General features: G+C 32.5%; 1 protein-coding gene across 2 annotated transcripts in view; it reads left to right on the forward strand.

Annotated features, from left to right (window-relative positions):
• LOC127708511 (biorientation of chromosomes in cell division protein 1-like 1) overlaps window positions 1-4,880 on the forward strand; it is a 49,507-nt gene extending 44,627 nt beyond the window's left edge. For both annotated transcript variants that reach the window (XM_052213403.1, XM_052213404.1), the window contains 2 exons: window positions 423-479; window positions 4,685-4,880. In XM_052213403.1, the coding sequence (XP_052069363.1) occupies window positions 423-461 (39 nt within the window). In that variant the 3' untranslated portion in view covers window positions 462-479; window positions 4,685-4,880. The remainder of the gene's footprint in view (window positions 1-422; window positions 480-4,684) is intronic.
• The last annotated feature ends 11,091 nt before the right edge of the window (window positions 4,881-15,971 follow it).

Consider the following 15,971-nt stretch of genomic DNA (forward strand, 5'->3'; position numbering starts at 1 on the left):
TGATAAAGTATGTACTCTTGTCATGTGATTTGAGACTGACAGTATCACATGATTAAGTGTGTACTCTGTGTTATGTGATTTAATGCTGACAGTATCAAATGATAAAGTATGTACTCTGTGTCATGTGATTTTGAGCTGTGACAAAGGCTGTTCGTGGTGAAGTTTTATTTTGAACTATATTTTATGATTTTGTAGGTCAACATTGCAATATTCAATTTTGTAAGATCTACTGGGCATTAAGAAAAATTATAATTTTATGCAGTATAAAGTGAAAAATATAAATTGCTGCATTTCAATATGATTGAATTTTAACTGAAACATTTATTAATTATAAGAACAACTCTTGATTAGTTTATTATTTGTCTTATTGTAAGGCATATCTAGTTAAGTTAAGTTTATTATTGTTGTATTATATTTTTTAGGTATACACAACTTTTGGTAACTTCCCGTTTAATATCTAATGGAGACAGTTAACTAAGGTAAATAATATATAACTTCTGAGCCAACTAATGTAGAAATACCAGGCATCTGTCTGTCTAGTCTTGTATGCGCTCTCACATTTATGATTTTTGCCTTATTTTTGAAAAACAATTATATCAAATAAAATTGAGAATGGAAATGGGGAATGTGTCAAAGAGACAACAACCCAACCAAAGAGCCGAAAACAGCATGTATATTAGCAATGTCTTGGACAAGTTTGAAAATCAGTGCAGATCAATTATTTTTCAAAGATTTATGCCATTTAAAATATCAATTTTACGGAAAAATTGCATTGTAAGCGCTCTCAAGTGTACAATTATTGCCAGAATTTTATAAAATTTATATCCGAAGGTTTATATCAGTAATATCTCGGACATGTTCAAAAATATGTGGAGACCAACAATTTTTCAAAGAGATATGCCCCTTGGAAATAATAATTTTATAGAAAATTGCATTGTAAGCGCGCTCATGTGTACATTTATTGCCAGAATTTATTGAAATTATATCAAAGGTTTAAATCAGCAATGTATCAAACCGGTTCTAAAATTAGTGGCGACCAGCTATTTTTAAAAGAGTTATGCCCCTTGGAAATATTGATTTTATTGAAAACTGCATTGAAAGTGCTCTCACTTATACAATTATTGCCAGAACTTTATGAAATTTATATTGAAGGTTAATATCAGCAATGTCTCTGACAAAGTTTAAAATTCAGTGCCAATCAATTATTTTTAAAAAGAGTTCTGCCCCTGGGAAATATCAATTTTTGGAAAACTGCATTGTAAGCACTGTCAAGTGTACAATTCTTGCCAGATTTTATCAGTAATGTCTGGTCAAGTTCAAAAATTATCACTGATCAATTATATTTTCAGCAGTTATGTTCCTTGAAAATATAAATTCAAAAGAAAATTATAGAACCAACTAACAAGGTTAACAAACTTATCATATCAAAAAAATTTAATCCCAGACTGTCTGTAAATGTTAACTGTAAAAAAACTAAGTCCATCTATCAGAAAATTACTGAAAATGAAAATATATTTTCAAAAGTTTGTTTCAGATATTATCTCTTAAATTATAAAAAAGTTTCATAAAATTCCATGACGGTTTGACAAAGTATTTGATGTGTAACAAAAATTAACCCCAAACTGTATCTACTTGTTAAATGTAAAAAAAACTAAGTCAATTTATCAGTAAAATACGTAAAAATGAAAATAAATATTTTCAAAATTTTGCTCTTGATACTATATTTTGGTCATAAACAATCTTCTGTCCAAATTTCATATATTTCCATGAAGCTTTGACAAAGTTATTGATGACTGAAAAACTTTAACCTCAGACAAAATCTGAAGTTAACTGTAAAAAAACTAAGTCCTTTTATTAGTTAAATACAGAAAAATGGAAATAAATATTTTCAAAATTTTGCCCTGGATACTGTATTTTGGTCATAAACAAGCTTCTGTCCCAATTTCATAAAATTCCATGTTGGTGTGACAAAATTATTCATGTCCAAGAAAACTTTAACCGCAGATTGTAACCTAAATGGTGATGACGCTGGCACCATCTGAATCTAGGATCACTATGTCTCGCTTTCGCAGGCTCAACAAAAATTATAATATAGAGTAGAAAAAGTTAAATAAGCAAAAATGATCAGCAAGACAAGATCTACACAAAAGTCAAATAGCAGAACTCATCAGTTTGACTCCTTATTGGAGTTATTGCTCTTTAAAAATAATTTTTACATATTTTTAGTGTTTTTGTCTATTATCTTGAAAACTTTAATAGATAGATAGACACTTTTAAAAGCAAAAATGATCAGCAAGACAAGTTCTTCAAATAAGTCAACAAGGCAGAAATCGTCAGTCCACTCCTTTTTTAGAGTTCTTATAAAAAAAAAGGAGATGAGGTATGATTGCCAATGAGACAACTATCCACCAAAGTTCAAATATGTAATGATAAAAAACTAATAGTAGGCAGCTCTCTCACAAACAAAAAACCCATTACTGTAAAATATAAGGGCATACACTACAAGCACGGGGACACATTCTACAGCATCCACACAGCACGAGCAACAAACCCTGCAATCAATATAAAAATAAGATGTGGTATGATTGCCAATGAGACAACTATCCTCCAGTTCAAATATTTAAAGAAATAGAAAAATGTAATGATAAAAACATAATAGTAGACAGCTCTCTCACAAGCAAAAAACCCATAAATGTATAATTGGTCTTAAATGGCGATATTTACCAATGATTTGCGTTTTTGCCTATTATCTTGAAAAATATGAACGATAGACAGTTTAGATAGCAAAGATGATAAGCAAGACAGGATCTTCAATTAAGTCAATTTTTTGCCACATACTTATGAAAAATTATTTCATTTGTACTAGACTTTCTTGTCCAGGTATTTCTTGTCTTGTGAATAATAAATCATGTTATTGTTAACTGTTTACATGTGCTGTACTTACTAAATTAATAGCCCTCAACAGATATGATCATCTTTAAAAACTCCTTATGTAAAAGATTATCACTTCTATTTTAGGGCTGTTCCAGAAAAAAACTATGCCCCCCTCCCCCCAGAAAGGCACTTATTTTAACCCCCACCACCCACAGAAATTAACATAAATTATAACCCCCACCTATACCATTGAATTTTACTAAATGACCACAACCCATATACTAGGTAATCAAGAAACAAAAAACCCATCATACATGTCATATTACACTTTTTTTAACAAACTGACACCCAACATATTTAATTTTCTGCTCTTGGGCACCACCTCCATCATTAATTTATTTTCAAATACGACCACCCACATAAAAAAATTAAATTGCCTTCCTGGGGGAACATGGTATTTTTTTGGTATAGCCCTTATATTTGTTGTAGCCCACACTACAAATCTTTTGTTTTTGATCCATTAATCATTTTAGTTCCAGATTCTAAATCAAATACTTTTTATACCTACAACCTTACTTTGATATATGATCACATATAATGAGATAAAGATTCCAATTTGATTTATATGAGGTTTACTATGTGTAAGGTCAAGGTCATGATTACTAAAAATATACTTAAATTTGTTCAGAAGAGTAGTTTCTTGATGCTAAATCAAATATTTTTAATTGGATTGTTACCTGAATTTTATATATGGTCACTTATACTGAAATGAAGACTCTTTTTTTGATTTTGAGGTCATAACAACTACAGTCAAGGTAAAAGTTACTAAAATAGACCCATGTTTTTCTGGAGAGTGGATTTCAGGATGCTATCTTCATGTCAAATTACTTGGATATGTGGTAAGGGCTATTCCATTAAAATGTAGGTGGGAGGGTAGGAAGGGAATTCGAATTATTGAATGTGGGTCATGGGTCTTTTTTCAGTATGCATCTATTACCATTATGCAAAATTATCTAAAAAATGATTCTTGGTTGTAGGGATATTTTGAAAATCCCTTCCTACCCTCCCACATACATTTTAATGGAATCGCCCTAACATATAATGAGAGGCAGATTCCTTTTGATTTTGAAGTCACTAGGTCTTGGTTCACAGAAAAGAATCACACCTAAAAGTACCGGTAAACTAAAAAAGTATGCCAGCAGTTCACTTTCAGTTCTTGTCCCTTATATTGAGGGTGTGGGGTTGAGCTTGCTCATTAAAAGTTCTTTTTCTACTATATGTAAGTCAAACTACAATCAATCAATTTGTGCATCTAAGAAAACAGTATTACTCTATTTATAAAATTGAAATGCAGACATCGCTTCTTGCACTTTCAGAATAGTGCATTAGATTATACAGCCACTGCGGGGCCTCGATGGGCCAGTGGTCTAAGTAGTCAATCTACTTTATCACTAGCCTGTCAAAACTGAGGTTATAACCTCGAATCCTGCACTTGGCAGGTGGGCTCAACTCCAATCTTATTTGACTAGGATTGTCAGTTTTCTGTGGTTCTCTCCAGGCAATAAAAACTGACCACCACAAAATAGAACAGTAGTACTGAAAGTGGCGAGAAAAACCAATCAATCAATCAATCTACAGCCACTTCAAATTTTAAGTCTTTATTTGACCAAAAAAATATTAATTACAAATTTAGAAAATAATGGAATGAGAATGTATATTAAACAAGAGCAATGAAATCAACAACAACATTTCTAGTGCAATTATATAATCACAAGAATGATTGGTACATTCTTTTCTTTTATATTTCCAGATAAAATAAGAAGAGCATTGTGATTTACAGAAAATTCTTGCTGATAGATTCTGATTATAGAATAAAAGACAGGAACATCTATAAATATACATATAAATATATGTGTACATTTGATTTTTAATGCTTTTGTACAAGCATTAAGCAATAAAGTTATACTGTTTTTATGGTAAAATGGTATTTAATGATATTGAAAATCTGTGTTTGTATATTTATTTATATTTATATTTATAAAAATGAGGAGATTTGGTATGATTGCCAATGAAAGAACTATCAACCAGATTTAAAATGAAGTGGTACTAAGCAATTAAAGGCTACCGTACGGCCTTCGACAATGAAAAAATTTCATACCATATAGTCAGCTATAAAAGGCCCCGACATTAAAAATGTAAAAAAAATTCAAACGAGAAAACTCACGGACTAAATTATTTAAAAATCAATTTACGAAAAACAAATATGACAGACATGAACCAGCCATAACCACTGTACTACAGGCTCCTGACTTGGGATGGGCACATAAAGAATGTGGTGTGGTTAAACATGTTTGTGAGCACTCAACCCTCCCCCAATTTGTTGCTTCCATTTTGAAATATCAGGAGAAGGTTTTGTTTTTCACCTGTCCATGCATTTAAAAGAGTCAATTTTTTGTTAAAATTGTATGAATATAAAATAAGAAGATATGGTTCAATTGCCAAAGAGACAACCTATGGCTTCCTGTAAATAAGTCGAGCACAATACCATGAGACCACCAAAGGGGTTAGTAATTGTTGACAAATGAAGATCAATGAACATATTTCTGCAAAATGGAAACCTCCTCTAGAGACCAAATAACTTAGAAGTTTACAACTATAGGTCACTGTACGGCCTTCAACAATGAGCAAAATATGTTGTTTGTACACTGATTGTCTGCTCTACACTTACAATATTTTTCAGCAGGAAGGTTTTCCATTTTGTAGAAAATATGTTCATTGGTCTTCACTTGTGAACAGTTACTTACGGCTTTGGTGGTCTCATGGTAGTGTGCTCGACTTGTTTCCAGGAAGCCATAAGTTGAATCTCCAGCTTAGTCAATTTAAAAGAAGAGCAAAGATTTGTCTGCTCAGTCCAAATAATGTATCTGAGAACACCTTGTGAGCTAGCATTTTAAAATTCCACTCAGCATGTTGGTCATGGAAAAACTTGTCAAAGATAACAGGCTAGTTCAAAACATTGCTTTTTATATACCTCATAAGTTAAACATATTATTGTCCTATGCATACTTGTAATATTTCCTGCTGGTCAAAAGAAGCCATCAATCTACAACATTCAACTTACATGTAGCTTGCTTAGGAAAGTTACTGTAAGTTAAAGTAATTGGTCAGCTATGATATTTGTTTTATGGAATCATGTTAGGTGGTAATTTCCAACAGACTAGTAATTTGACCTTGACCACATTTTCTAGTTTGAAAGATCCATGTTAAGTTTACTTTCTGAAGTCAGATTTCAGATTGATACATGTTAAGTGACAATTAAACATTGAGTGACAAATTAAAAACATATTTTAAGATTGCAGTTTGAAGCCATCTTTAAACATTTATATTATAAAATTTAGGAACATGTTCAGAAAGTCCAATTTTATCATATTAACTGCTGGAGAGTCCAAGTAACTATATTTAATACAAGACTCGCGCATGAAAATAAGAAAATGAAACATTAACAAGTAATAAACAATTGACATACTGTTTTCTTTGTTGGTTTTGTTTGCTTTTGCATGGTGAAGCAGGATGTGCAGGGTAATTTTACAAGTATCTAACATGTCAGCCAGGTGTGAACTCAAAACAGATACTCCCCACATTGTGTATGTGCTAGTCTCAAGCCAGAAGCCTGTAATTCAGTGGTTGTTAATTGCTGTCTTGCCATGTTTGATTTTTATTTGTTGTGGTATCATGAATCAGGCTTTGGGGTTTTGTCTCATCTGCGAAGAAATTGTTATACTATTTGTATAAAACATTATATTTCAGAACTTAGAAGACCTTGTTTCGCCATACCTTGTATGCAGATGTCTTATGTAATGAAGTTTCCATCTGTCATATGCTAATTGTGCTTGGTGTCGTTTACATGCTTCAGAGTCTGAAAGTCTTGAAAGAAATATTTTGTATTTTTTATCATTTGAAAAGCTTCCTTGTTATGAGTAATAGCATAACTATAGTTTGGTATACGGGATCCTAGGGTTCACCAGACCTCGACCTCATTTCATAGTTCAGTGATCAAGGTTAAGATTTTGTGGTCAACTATATTTTGTGTATGGAATCATTGTAAGGTGTACATGCCTGATTTGCAGGTTTCATCTAACCTTGACCCCATTTTCATGGTTCATTGGGCAATTAAGTCTGTGGTTTTGTTTTTTCTCAGATACTAATAGCAATAGATCAGATGTATTTGGTGTATGGTATGATTGTTAGGTGAACATGTTTGACCTTGTCCTGTTTTTTCATTGGTCAATGTTAAGATTTCATGGTTTATGCCTTTTTCGAAAATGCAGTAGTGGGGCCTAGTGGTCTAAGTAGTCGAACTCCTGTAACACTAGCCTGTCAACACTGAGATTGTGAATTTGAATCCCACACGCGACAGGAGCACTCGGGTGTGTTTTGTATACTGTTGTTTGTCTTTTGGTCTTTTTCTTTTTTTGCCATGGCGTTTTTTTTAGATTTAGAACAACATAATGTTGGAAGTATTTTACCATGCATACAAGAGTGTTCTATTGTAATATTTTTATCTATTTTTTTCAAATATCATATTTTTACTACAACATAATTTTGCAAGTATTTAACTGTAACAGTTGTTTTTTATTCTAAAGAAGTAATTTTGAATGCTTTAAAATACTTACTGTATGTTAGCTGTAATTATTTATTAATTGTTATAACAACATCCATTGTATTTTGTTTGTAGGCATAGGTTGAATATATATTTTTCAAATGTTGGCATAGGTTGAAGACACCCCTCCACGAAATAGCACAATAGTGTTGAAAGTGACATTTAAAACCAATCAATCGATCAATCAAATGCAGTAATCAATAGATTATCTTATTTGGTATATGGAATAGGTTCATGGTGTACATGTTGTCTGGAAGTGTTGATCTGACCTTGACCTCATTTTTATGGTTCATTGGTCGAAGTTCAAATTTTGTAATTAGGTCTATTTCTCAGATGCTATAATTTGTTGATCTGTTTAGAAATAATATATAAAAGCAACTATATTGTTGGAATCTTAAAGTTCACATTTCAGATTGTGATATTATAAATTTAAGTAATGACTGAAAGGTAAATTTTTCTCATAAGATTTTTGGTAAAAATGACATTTTATCCATGTTTTGTACTGTACCATCATTTATCAAAATCTTGATATGTATGAAATACCTGCCACTGGATGTAAGTGGCGTAAAAAACAACCAACCAGTCAATCAAATGCAGTAAGCAATAGGTCAACTGTATTTGGTATATGGAATAGGTCCATGGTGTACATGTTGTCTGACAGTAATGATCTGACCTTGACCTCATTTTCATGGTTCATTGGTCGAAGTTCAATTTTTGTAATTATACCCCACGTACATGTAACAAAGTTTGGTAGGGTATAATGTTTTGAACCGTCCATCCGTCAGTCCTGTTCTTGTCATCGCAACTCCTCTGAAACCACACAACAGAATTTCATGAATCTTTGTAGATCTTTGTAGATGGGAATATTGACAGGAAATTATGATTCAATTTTTTTTCTAGGAGTTAAGCCCTTTGAACTTAGAATTTTGGCCTAAATAGACTACTGCAACATTTTGTCATAGCAACTCCTCTGAAACCACACTGCAGACTTTCGTGATACTTTGTAGTTAATGAGGACATAATATGTAGATGTGCATATCTACAAGAAATTATTATCAGTTGACTTTTTCTTAGGAATCTGGTGATATTTTGTTTGCCCAGTGACAATGTGGGGTGTGGGGTATGTAATATGTTCACAAAGGTTCTTTGATTTATGTCTGTTTCTCAGATGCTATAATTTGTTGATCTGTTTAGAAGTAAGCTATTTTATTGTTAGAATCATATAGTACACATTTCAGACTGTGATATTATGAATTTAAGTAATGATTGAAAGGTTTATTTTTTTGTCATAAGATTTTTGGTAAGAATGACATTTTATCAATGTTTTGTAGTGTACTACCATATATCAATATCTTGATATGCATGAAATATTTGCCGCTGGACGTAAAGCAATTAACAATCGATCATTATTGTCATAGTTAAAGAAAATTGAGAAGAAATAAAAGGTTTTGTGAAATTATTAAATTGTTTTGATATATTCTTTTAACAAAGTCATATTTGCATACAAATTAAATAGAAATAAGTTAATAGAGCTTTTAATGAAATTATATGAGACGCTGCCTACAAATGCATTCAAGAATGTTCCATTATAAGACCGATCATCAGATACTGATTAGCACAACTGGTACATTGTGTACATGTAACAACATTCATGCCAGTCAGAAATGGTGAAATTACAAGTTGGTCATACCAGCTTATACAAAAGTTGCTTATTTCATGCTGAGCACGTTGTCTATGAGAGATAGAATCTTAGCTATAAAACTGTGTCCATATCTGAAGTTTGTTGTTCTAAACTTTTGTTATACCAGTGAGCTTGCATTTTGTAAATTAACATTTTGATCTATGTATATACAATTATCAATATAAATAAGAAGATTTGGTATGAGTGCCAATGAGACAACTCTCCATCCAAGTCACAATGTATTAAAAGTTAGCAATTATATGTCTAAGAACGGCCTTCAACACGGAGCCTTGGCTCACACCGAACAGGTCAGCAAGCTATAAAGGGCCCCAAAATGACTAGTGTTAAACAATTCAAACAGGAAAACCAACGGTCTAATCTATATAAAAAACGACAACCACTGAACAAGAGGCTCCTGACTTAGGACAGGTGCATAAAAATGTAGCGGGTTCAGACTATTCCGAGATATATTCATGATAATCTGCAAAAAGATACCTGCATCAAATCTATGGAATTATAGAAATTATCATCAAGAAGTATTCCAAGTCAGCCAGGTATTCTTTATATATTTTAAAGTAAAGGAAGTTCTTTCAGTGTAATATCACCACTTTAAATATTGTAATGGGTGCTTATTTGGAATCTGTTATACATAATTTAAGGGATGTCAACCCGGTGAACAATTGCTAATCGAGTACTCGTTGGTTTTATCGAGCGATACTCGAGTACTCGATCGGGAATATATATCTACAACATGGAAACACAAAATACGTATATTTTACATTCTGTGGTTTGTTGTTCAACGGACGTAAAACCATCTACATAAGTATCTGGGACAAGATATTACACACCATAATTAATAGCTCATTACCTACAACTACTAATTACGTAAAAAACAATAATCTAATCAATATGATTTAATGAATACCTATTTAAAAGTTATAACAAGGAAAAACCATATCAAACAATCTATAGTATTTGGTAATCGTTATGAAAACACATTTAATATTTACAAAGGCGTAAGGATTAGAAGTTTAACTTTTCAAGGAGGGTCAACAGAGGATGCAACGAATTTATTTTATTTGGAAACATTTTCTTGTCAACTATTATTGGGGACAGTCGGTTTTGCCACTTTGTAAATTACAGTCTTGCATACAAAAATATTTGCTCTGACAATACCGATGTGACGCAATTGCTAAGTAGATATAAGAAGATGTGGTATGAGTGCCAATGAGACAACTCTCCATCCAAGTCAAAATTTATAAAAGTAAACCATTATAGGTCAATGTACGATCTTCAACACGGAGCCGTGGCTCACACCGAACAACAAGCTATAAAGGGCCCCAAAAATTACTAGTATAAAACCAATTCAAACGGGAAAACCAACGGTCTAATCTATATAAAAAACGAGAAACGAGAAACACTTATGAACCACGTCAACAAACGACAACTACTGAACATCAGATTCCTGACTTAGGACAGGTGCAAACAATTGCAACGGGTTTAAACGTTTAAATGGAACCAAACCTTCACCCTTATCTGAAACATTAGTGTACCATCACAACATAGAAAGACACACTATAAAATATCAATTGAAATGGCTTAACTCAATCAAAAGACATATTAACACCAGTACTCTTACACTGAACAAATAAATTTGATCTATGATACAATGTAAATACAAAATAAATAAACTAAGGGAAGACTAATTAAAGTAACATGTTATACCGCTGTGAAATGTTAAACATTTAAGAAAAACAATATGCTTGAACAAAATATCAGCCATTTGCAATAACTTTAAACACAGGTAAATGAAAATAATTGTGTTGTTAGGCATACGTGTACAGTTCAAACGGAGAAAGGAAATATTTTTACAAAATAAATAATTTTGATGTTCATAGTACGAAGAAGTGAAAATTAATAGTAATACCAATCACTTATCAAAGCTGGTATATAGACCAGATATAACCCTGAATAACATTAAATAACAAAAAATCATTAGAATTAGTATCAACAGGTCAAATAAACAAGAAAATACTATTTGAGAGTACCGTCGCAGTTACTGACAGCTAGTTAAAAGCCAAAAACAATTAATAATAAAAAAATCATGCATCAGACACTAAAATCAACTAAAAAACATCCCAGGGATTTAATATTTTAACGTCATGGACAGTCAAAGAAGACATGACTTGTGCAATGCCAAAAATAAATGTATCGGCAGGCAGTAGGATAATTAGGAGTTAACCTCTTTATAGATCAAAATGAACGTGGGTGTGTCTTTATACATCCCGTTTGAAAAGAATACAAATTTAGTTATGTTTTAATTTGCTGATGACAAAATCGATATTAGTGCTAATGTAAACTATATTCAAAGATCTAATTACAACATTGGTAAGATAACCTTTACTAATAAGTTTGTTTAAAAGTTCGATGAGTTTACACGGATCACATAGTGATTTCCGCGCTTTAAGTACCATATTACTGTAAAATTTAGGATGTGAAATTCCGTTTTTAATCAGTTTTCTACAGATACAGCCAAATTTACTAATCAAATCTTTTTATCTATGAAAGAATTTAGTAAAAGTTTTACGTAATTTATGGTAACGAAATGTTTAGTTAAGTGCTAGCCTATAGGTTGCAATTCTGTTAATATAGACCATGCAATTTCCCATAGAAACTCCCTTTGCGGCTAAAACTGTGCCACTTTTACTATGAAGTTTCGTGAAAAATTATATCCCAGAACGGAAAGTTGATATGCACTACTATTTTATTCAAAGGTCAAACTATAGGGCTGTGCGGCATATTTTCAACATTTATATGCCCTGAACTTCTAAGAGTTTAAACGTATACTAAAGTTCTATACTACCCTTACCTCCACTTTTGGACCTCCTAAGAATTAATTCTAGGCGCTACACTGGTAACATTCCCAAGTGATGTCTCTATGAGATGAAACACACAGAGATCATATCTGGGAACCAGTACGTTAACAAATTAACATATCTATGAGTATAATATGTCTCCCCAAAAGAGGCGCGGTTTGTGAAACAGCTGTATTTACAAAGTGCAACCTTTAACACAAGCATTCCAAACAAAATGCATTTTATTTAATAGTATGATTAATCAGTGATGCCTATTTAATTTTCCAAAAGAGGTTCTCAAGAAGATAAAATTTAAATAAAGAAGACAGCAATATTATAACAGGAAACTGATTAGTCGAGTATCGTTTTGATATTCGATACTCGGTACTACCGAGCGATACTCGAATACTCGAGTACTCGTTGATACAGTGTATCCCTACATATGATGATGATTATTTTATTGAAAATTAAAAATATATGTATATTTGATGTCAATTGTTTTACAACTAGTATGATTTCAATGCGTATACTATCACATTATGAGATATTTTTTACAACCATAAATATGTATATGTTCACAACTAGAGGTGTTGCACATTACAGCTATATAACAGAATTTTTGCTTATCAAATGATTTGCCAAACATTTCTACCCTTTAACCAATTGCATATAGAAACTGTTGGGTGCTTTCACAATCAGAGGCGGATCTAGGTTTATTGTAGTATATGTTTCTGCATAAACGAAAACAAATCTCCAAGCAAGGTGTTGACAAATCATCATCGTTATTTTCGGTTCATTCCCTTTAAATATATCGAATTCCTCAGAGTCGTTGTCATTATAGGTTCTATTTTGTTGTTGTTATAACTGTCCTTTCTCCGTCATGTCCGTAACAATTAGCTTATTTTCCGTAACAACTGGCATTGTTCGAATCGCGTCTAGGCGTATTTTACGAAGAGCTTGTCTTCTGTAATAGTTTGTTTTCGTCGATATTTACTACTGTTTTCATAAAGTCAGATTTCATCCTATTTGTTTCTTCTAATTCGTGAATGCCTATCAGACCTTCCGTAACCATGAGGAGAACTAGTCCAATACCCAAAATAACAGGACCAATAATACGAAATGTTTCTCGCAAGGTCCAAAACAACGTGCCTTCACCGAGACTTTGAACAGTGCTTGTTACTGTTATGTAAAAACCCAGCAGCCAGCAAATAGCCGTTGGAAGATACAACCATCGGTACCATCCGGTTTGTTTTCTCTTTTGTTTTCTCGTCCTTTCTCGTTCAACTCTTAGTTTTGAAAATTTCTGTTGCTGGGCGTTATCTTTCTCTTTGGTCCAAAGACGGAATTGATTAAGCCTCTCCACTGTATTTCTTCTTTTCGATCTTTTTGATTTCCAAAGACGTGAGTTGATTGAATATCTTTTTGCTTCTGTTCTGCAAGCAAGAAAAAATGGGGTTTACAGAATAGAGAACAATGGGCAAATGTGCAGAATAAAGGACAAAAACATAAAGAATAGACAGAAATAGACCAAAAATAAAGATTACAGAACAATGAGGTTCTAAAATATAAAAAAAATGAATAATGGCCAAAAAAGATTAATAATAGATAAAAACGGTCTAAAAATTAAATAATAAAGAAATGAATTACCCCAACCCATGCAGACCCTCATTTGAGCGAGTGTCTCGGGCCGTCCGTTGTTGAGCACAACCTAATGAATTTGATATAAACCAAATGCTTTGGATAGCCTATAGCAGAATCTCCAATATTTTAGTTTATATGTTGTTTAGTTTGTTTGGTTTAGTTTGGGATTTTTTTTTTGTGTTTTTATTTATTTTTTTTTTTGCTTTGCGTCAGTACTGCATGTTGAGCTGCGAGCCAGATCTCAGGCTTTTTATTTTCCTATTATTTGGTCTTTCATTTTTGTGACGTTATTAATGTTGTCTAGCACTTATATCTTATTGTTATCACTTTGTGTCTGTGGTTTTTGTCTCGCTTGACGGAGTCAAAAAACGAGACATAGGTATGCTGTTTCCAGCGTCGGCGACAACGGCGGCGGCGGCGGTGGCGTCAACAATGTATAAGTTTGTGATTAGGTCTAGTTTGTGGTGAACCACAAGTTGTAGGTCAATCATATTTGGTATACAGTTGTATTAGCATTGGCACATCTCATTTCCATGGAGATTATTTGGCCCTGCCCCCTCAGTCATGGTCTATTGACTTTGAAACTTTTGCTTATTTTACATGTATTTTACATGGTTTGTGATTAGATCAGTTTATGAGGAACCATTAGTAGTAGGTCAATGATATTTGGTATGCAGTTGTATAAGCATTGGCATATCTCATTTCCATGGAGATTATTTGGCTCAGCCCCTTAGTCATGGTCTATTGACTTTGAAAATTTTGCTTAGTTAACATGTATTAGTTTGTGATTAGGTCAGTTCAAGGGGAACCATTAGTGGTAGGCCAATGTTAATTGGTATTCAGTTGTACAAGCATTAGCACATCTCATTTCAATGGAGAATATTTGGCCCCATCTCCTCAGTCATGGCCTATTAACTTTGAAACTTTTGCTTAGTTTACATGTATTAGTTTGTGATAAGATCAGTTTAAGATGAACTGCTATTATGTTAAGTCAATGATATTGGGTATGCAAATCTATTGGCATTTGTAAGTATCGTTTCCATGGAGATTATATAGCTCCACCCCCTCTTCGTGGTTCATTGACTTTGAAACTTTTACATAGTTTACAAGTTAATGTTTGTAATAAGGTTTGTTTAAAGGGAACAACTTATAATAAGTCAATGATATTTGGTATGCAGTTGTATTAGCATTGGCGCATCTCATTTACATGGAGATGGTTTAGCCATGTACCTCAGTCATGGTTCATTGACTTTGAATATTAGCCTAACTTGTTAAGTATTGCCATCTTAATTTCAACATTTGCATAATCAAAATTACAAAAAAGCGAGACATATCTCTGTGATAACAGTTTATTTGCAAAGTCATCGTCTGCCCGTAAACTTCCCACTTTTTTATCTTTTTTCCTGAATTTACTTTGAAAATTGAATCAACTTTTGCAACCACTATCTTCGTATTTTGAGTTTTAAATTTTAACTACAGTTTTCGCAGACTAGCTAACAAAAATTACATGGAGAAAATCAAAATATTTTCTTTTCAATTACAGAGCAAATGAAATGTTCGTAGTTTTATCGTTAAATGATTTACTTTTAAGGATGAGTTAAGAGGTCCCATAATCTACTCATTATTGAGAAAAAAATTCATCTTTAATTATTTTTTTTAAATTCGTTTAAATAATTGGTTCTAGCAAATATGTCCGAAGAAATAGTTTTACTTTCGGGAAATGAATCAAAATGGCTGCTCAGTTCTGTTAAAATATGTTAAAAAAGAACAAAGAGTTTAATAAATTAATTAGTTTTAGTCTATTTGAAATAGTGTTAACAGTAATAGTTATGTGTATTTTAAAGTGAATTATTATGAAATCCAAAATCCAAGAGGGCTGCCGCTTTGCACATCTTTTACATAAGCAATAATTCTCTTTTTGCCCGATAGCTGTCGATATAAACTAATTAAGAAACCCTTATAGGCACGTCAAGTTAAAAAAATATATATACTCATCAACCTCGATGTGTTTGCAACTGCAGATCCGAACTGGATATTATTTTGTGACGGTGCTGCGATGGTCATTATTGAAGACAATTCCACTGTGTTAATACAATGCGTAGGTGTCACATGCCCCTTTTGGCGTCTTTTTTCGATAAAATTATTGTAAGAAGATGAACGATACACAGTCTTCGGACTGAATGCTTTTCCACTACATGATTAAAAGATATTATTGACTCTAAAATAGTGAAGTGCGTTGATTAGGTGGGACAAGTCGAAA

This window comes from Mytilus californianus, unplaced genomic scaffold, assembly GCF_021869535.1.
Source record: "Mytilus californianus isolate M0D057914Y unplaced genomic scaffold, xbMytCali1.0.p SCAF_7, whole genome shotgun sequence".
NCBI lineage: Eukaryota > Metazoa > Mollusca > Bivalvia > Mytilida > Mytilidae > Mytilus > Mytilus californianus.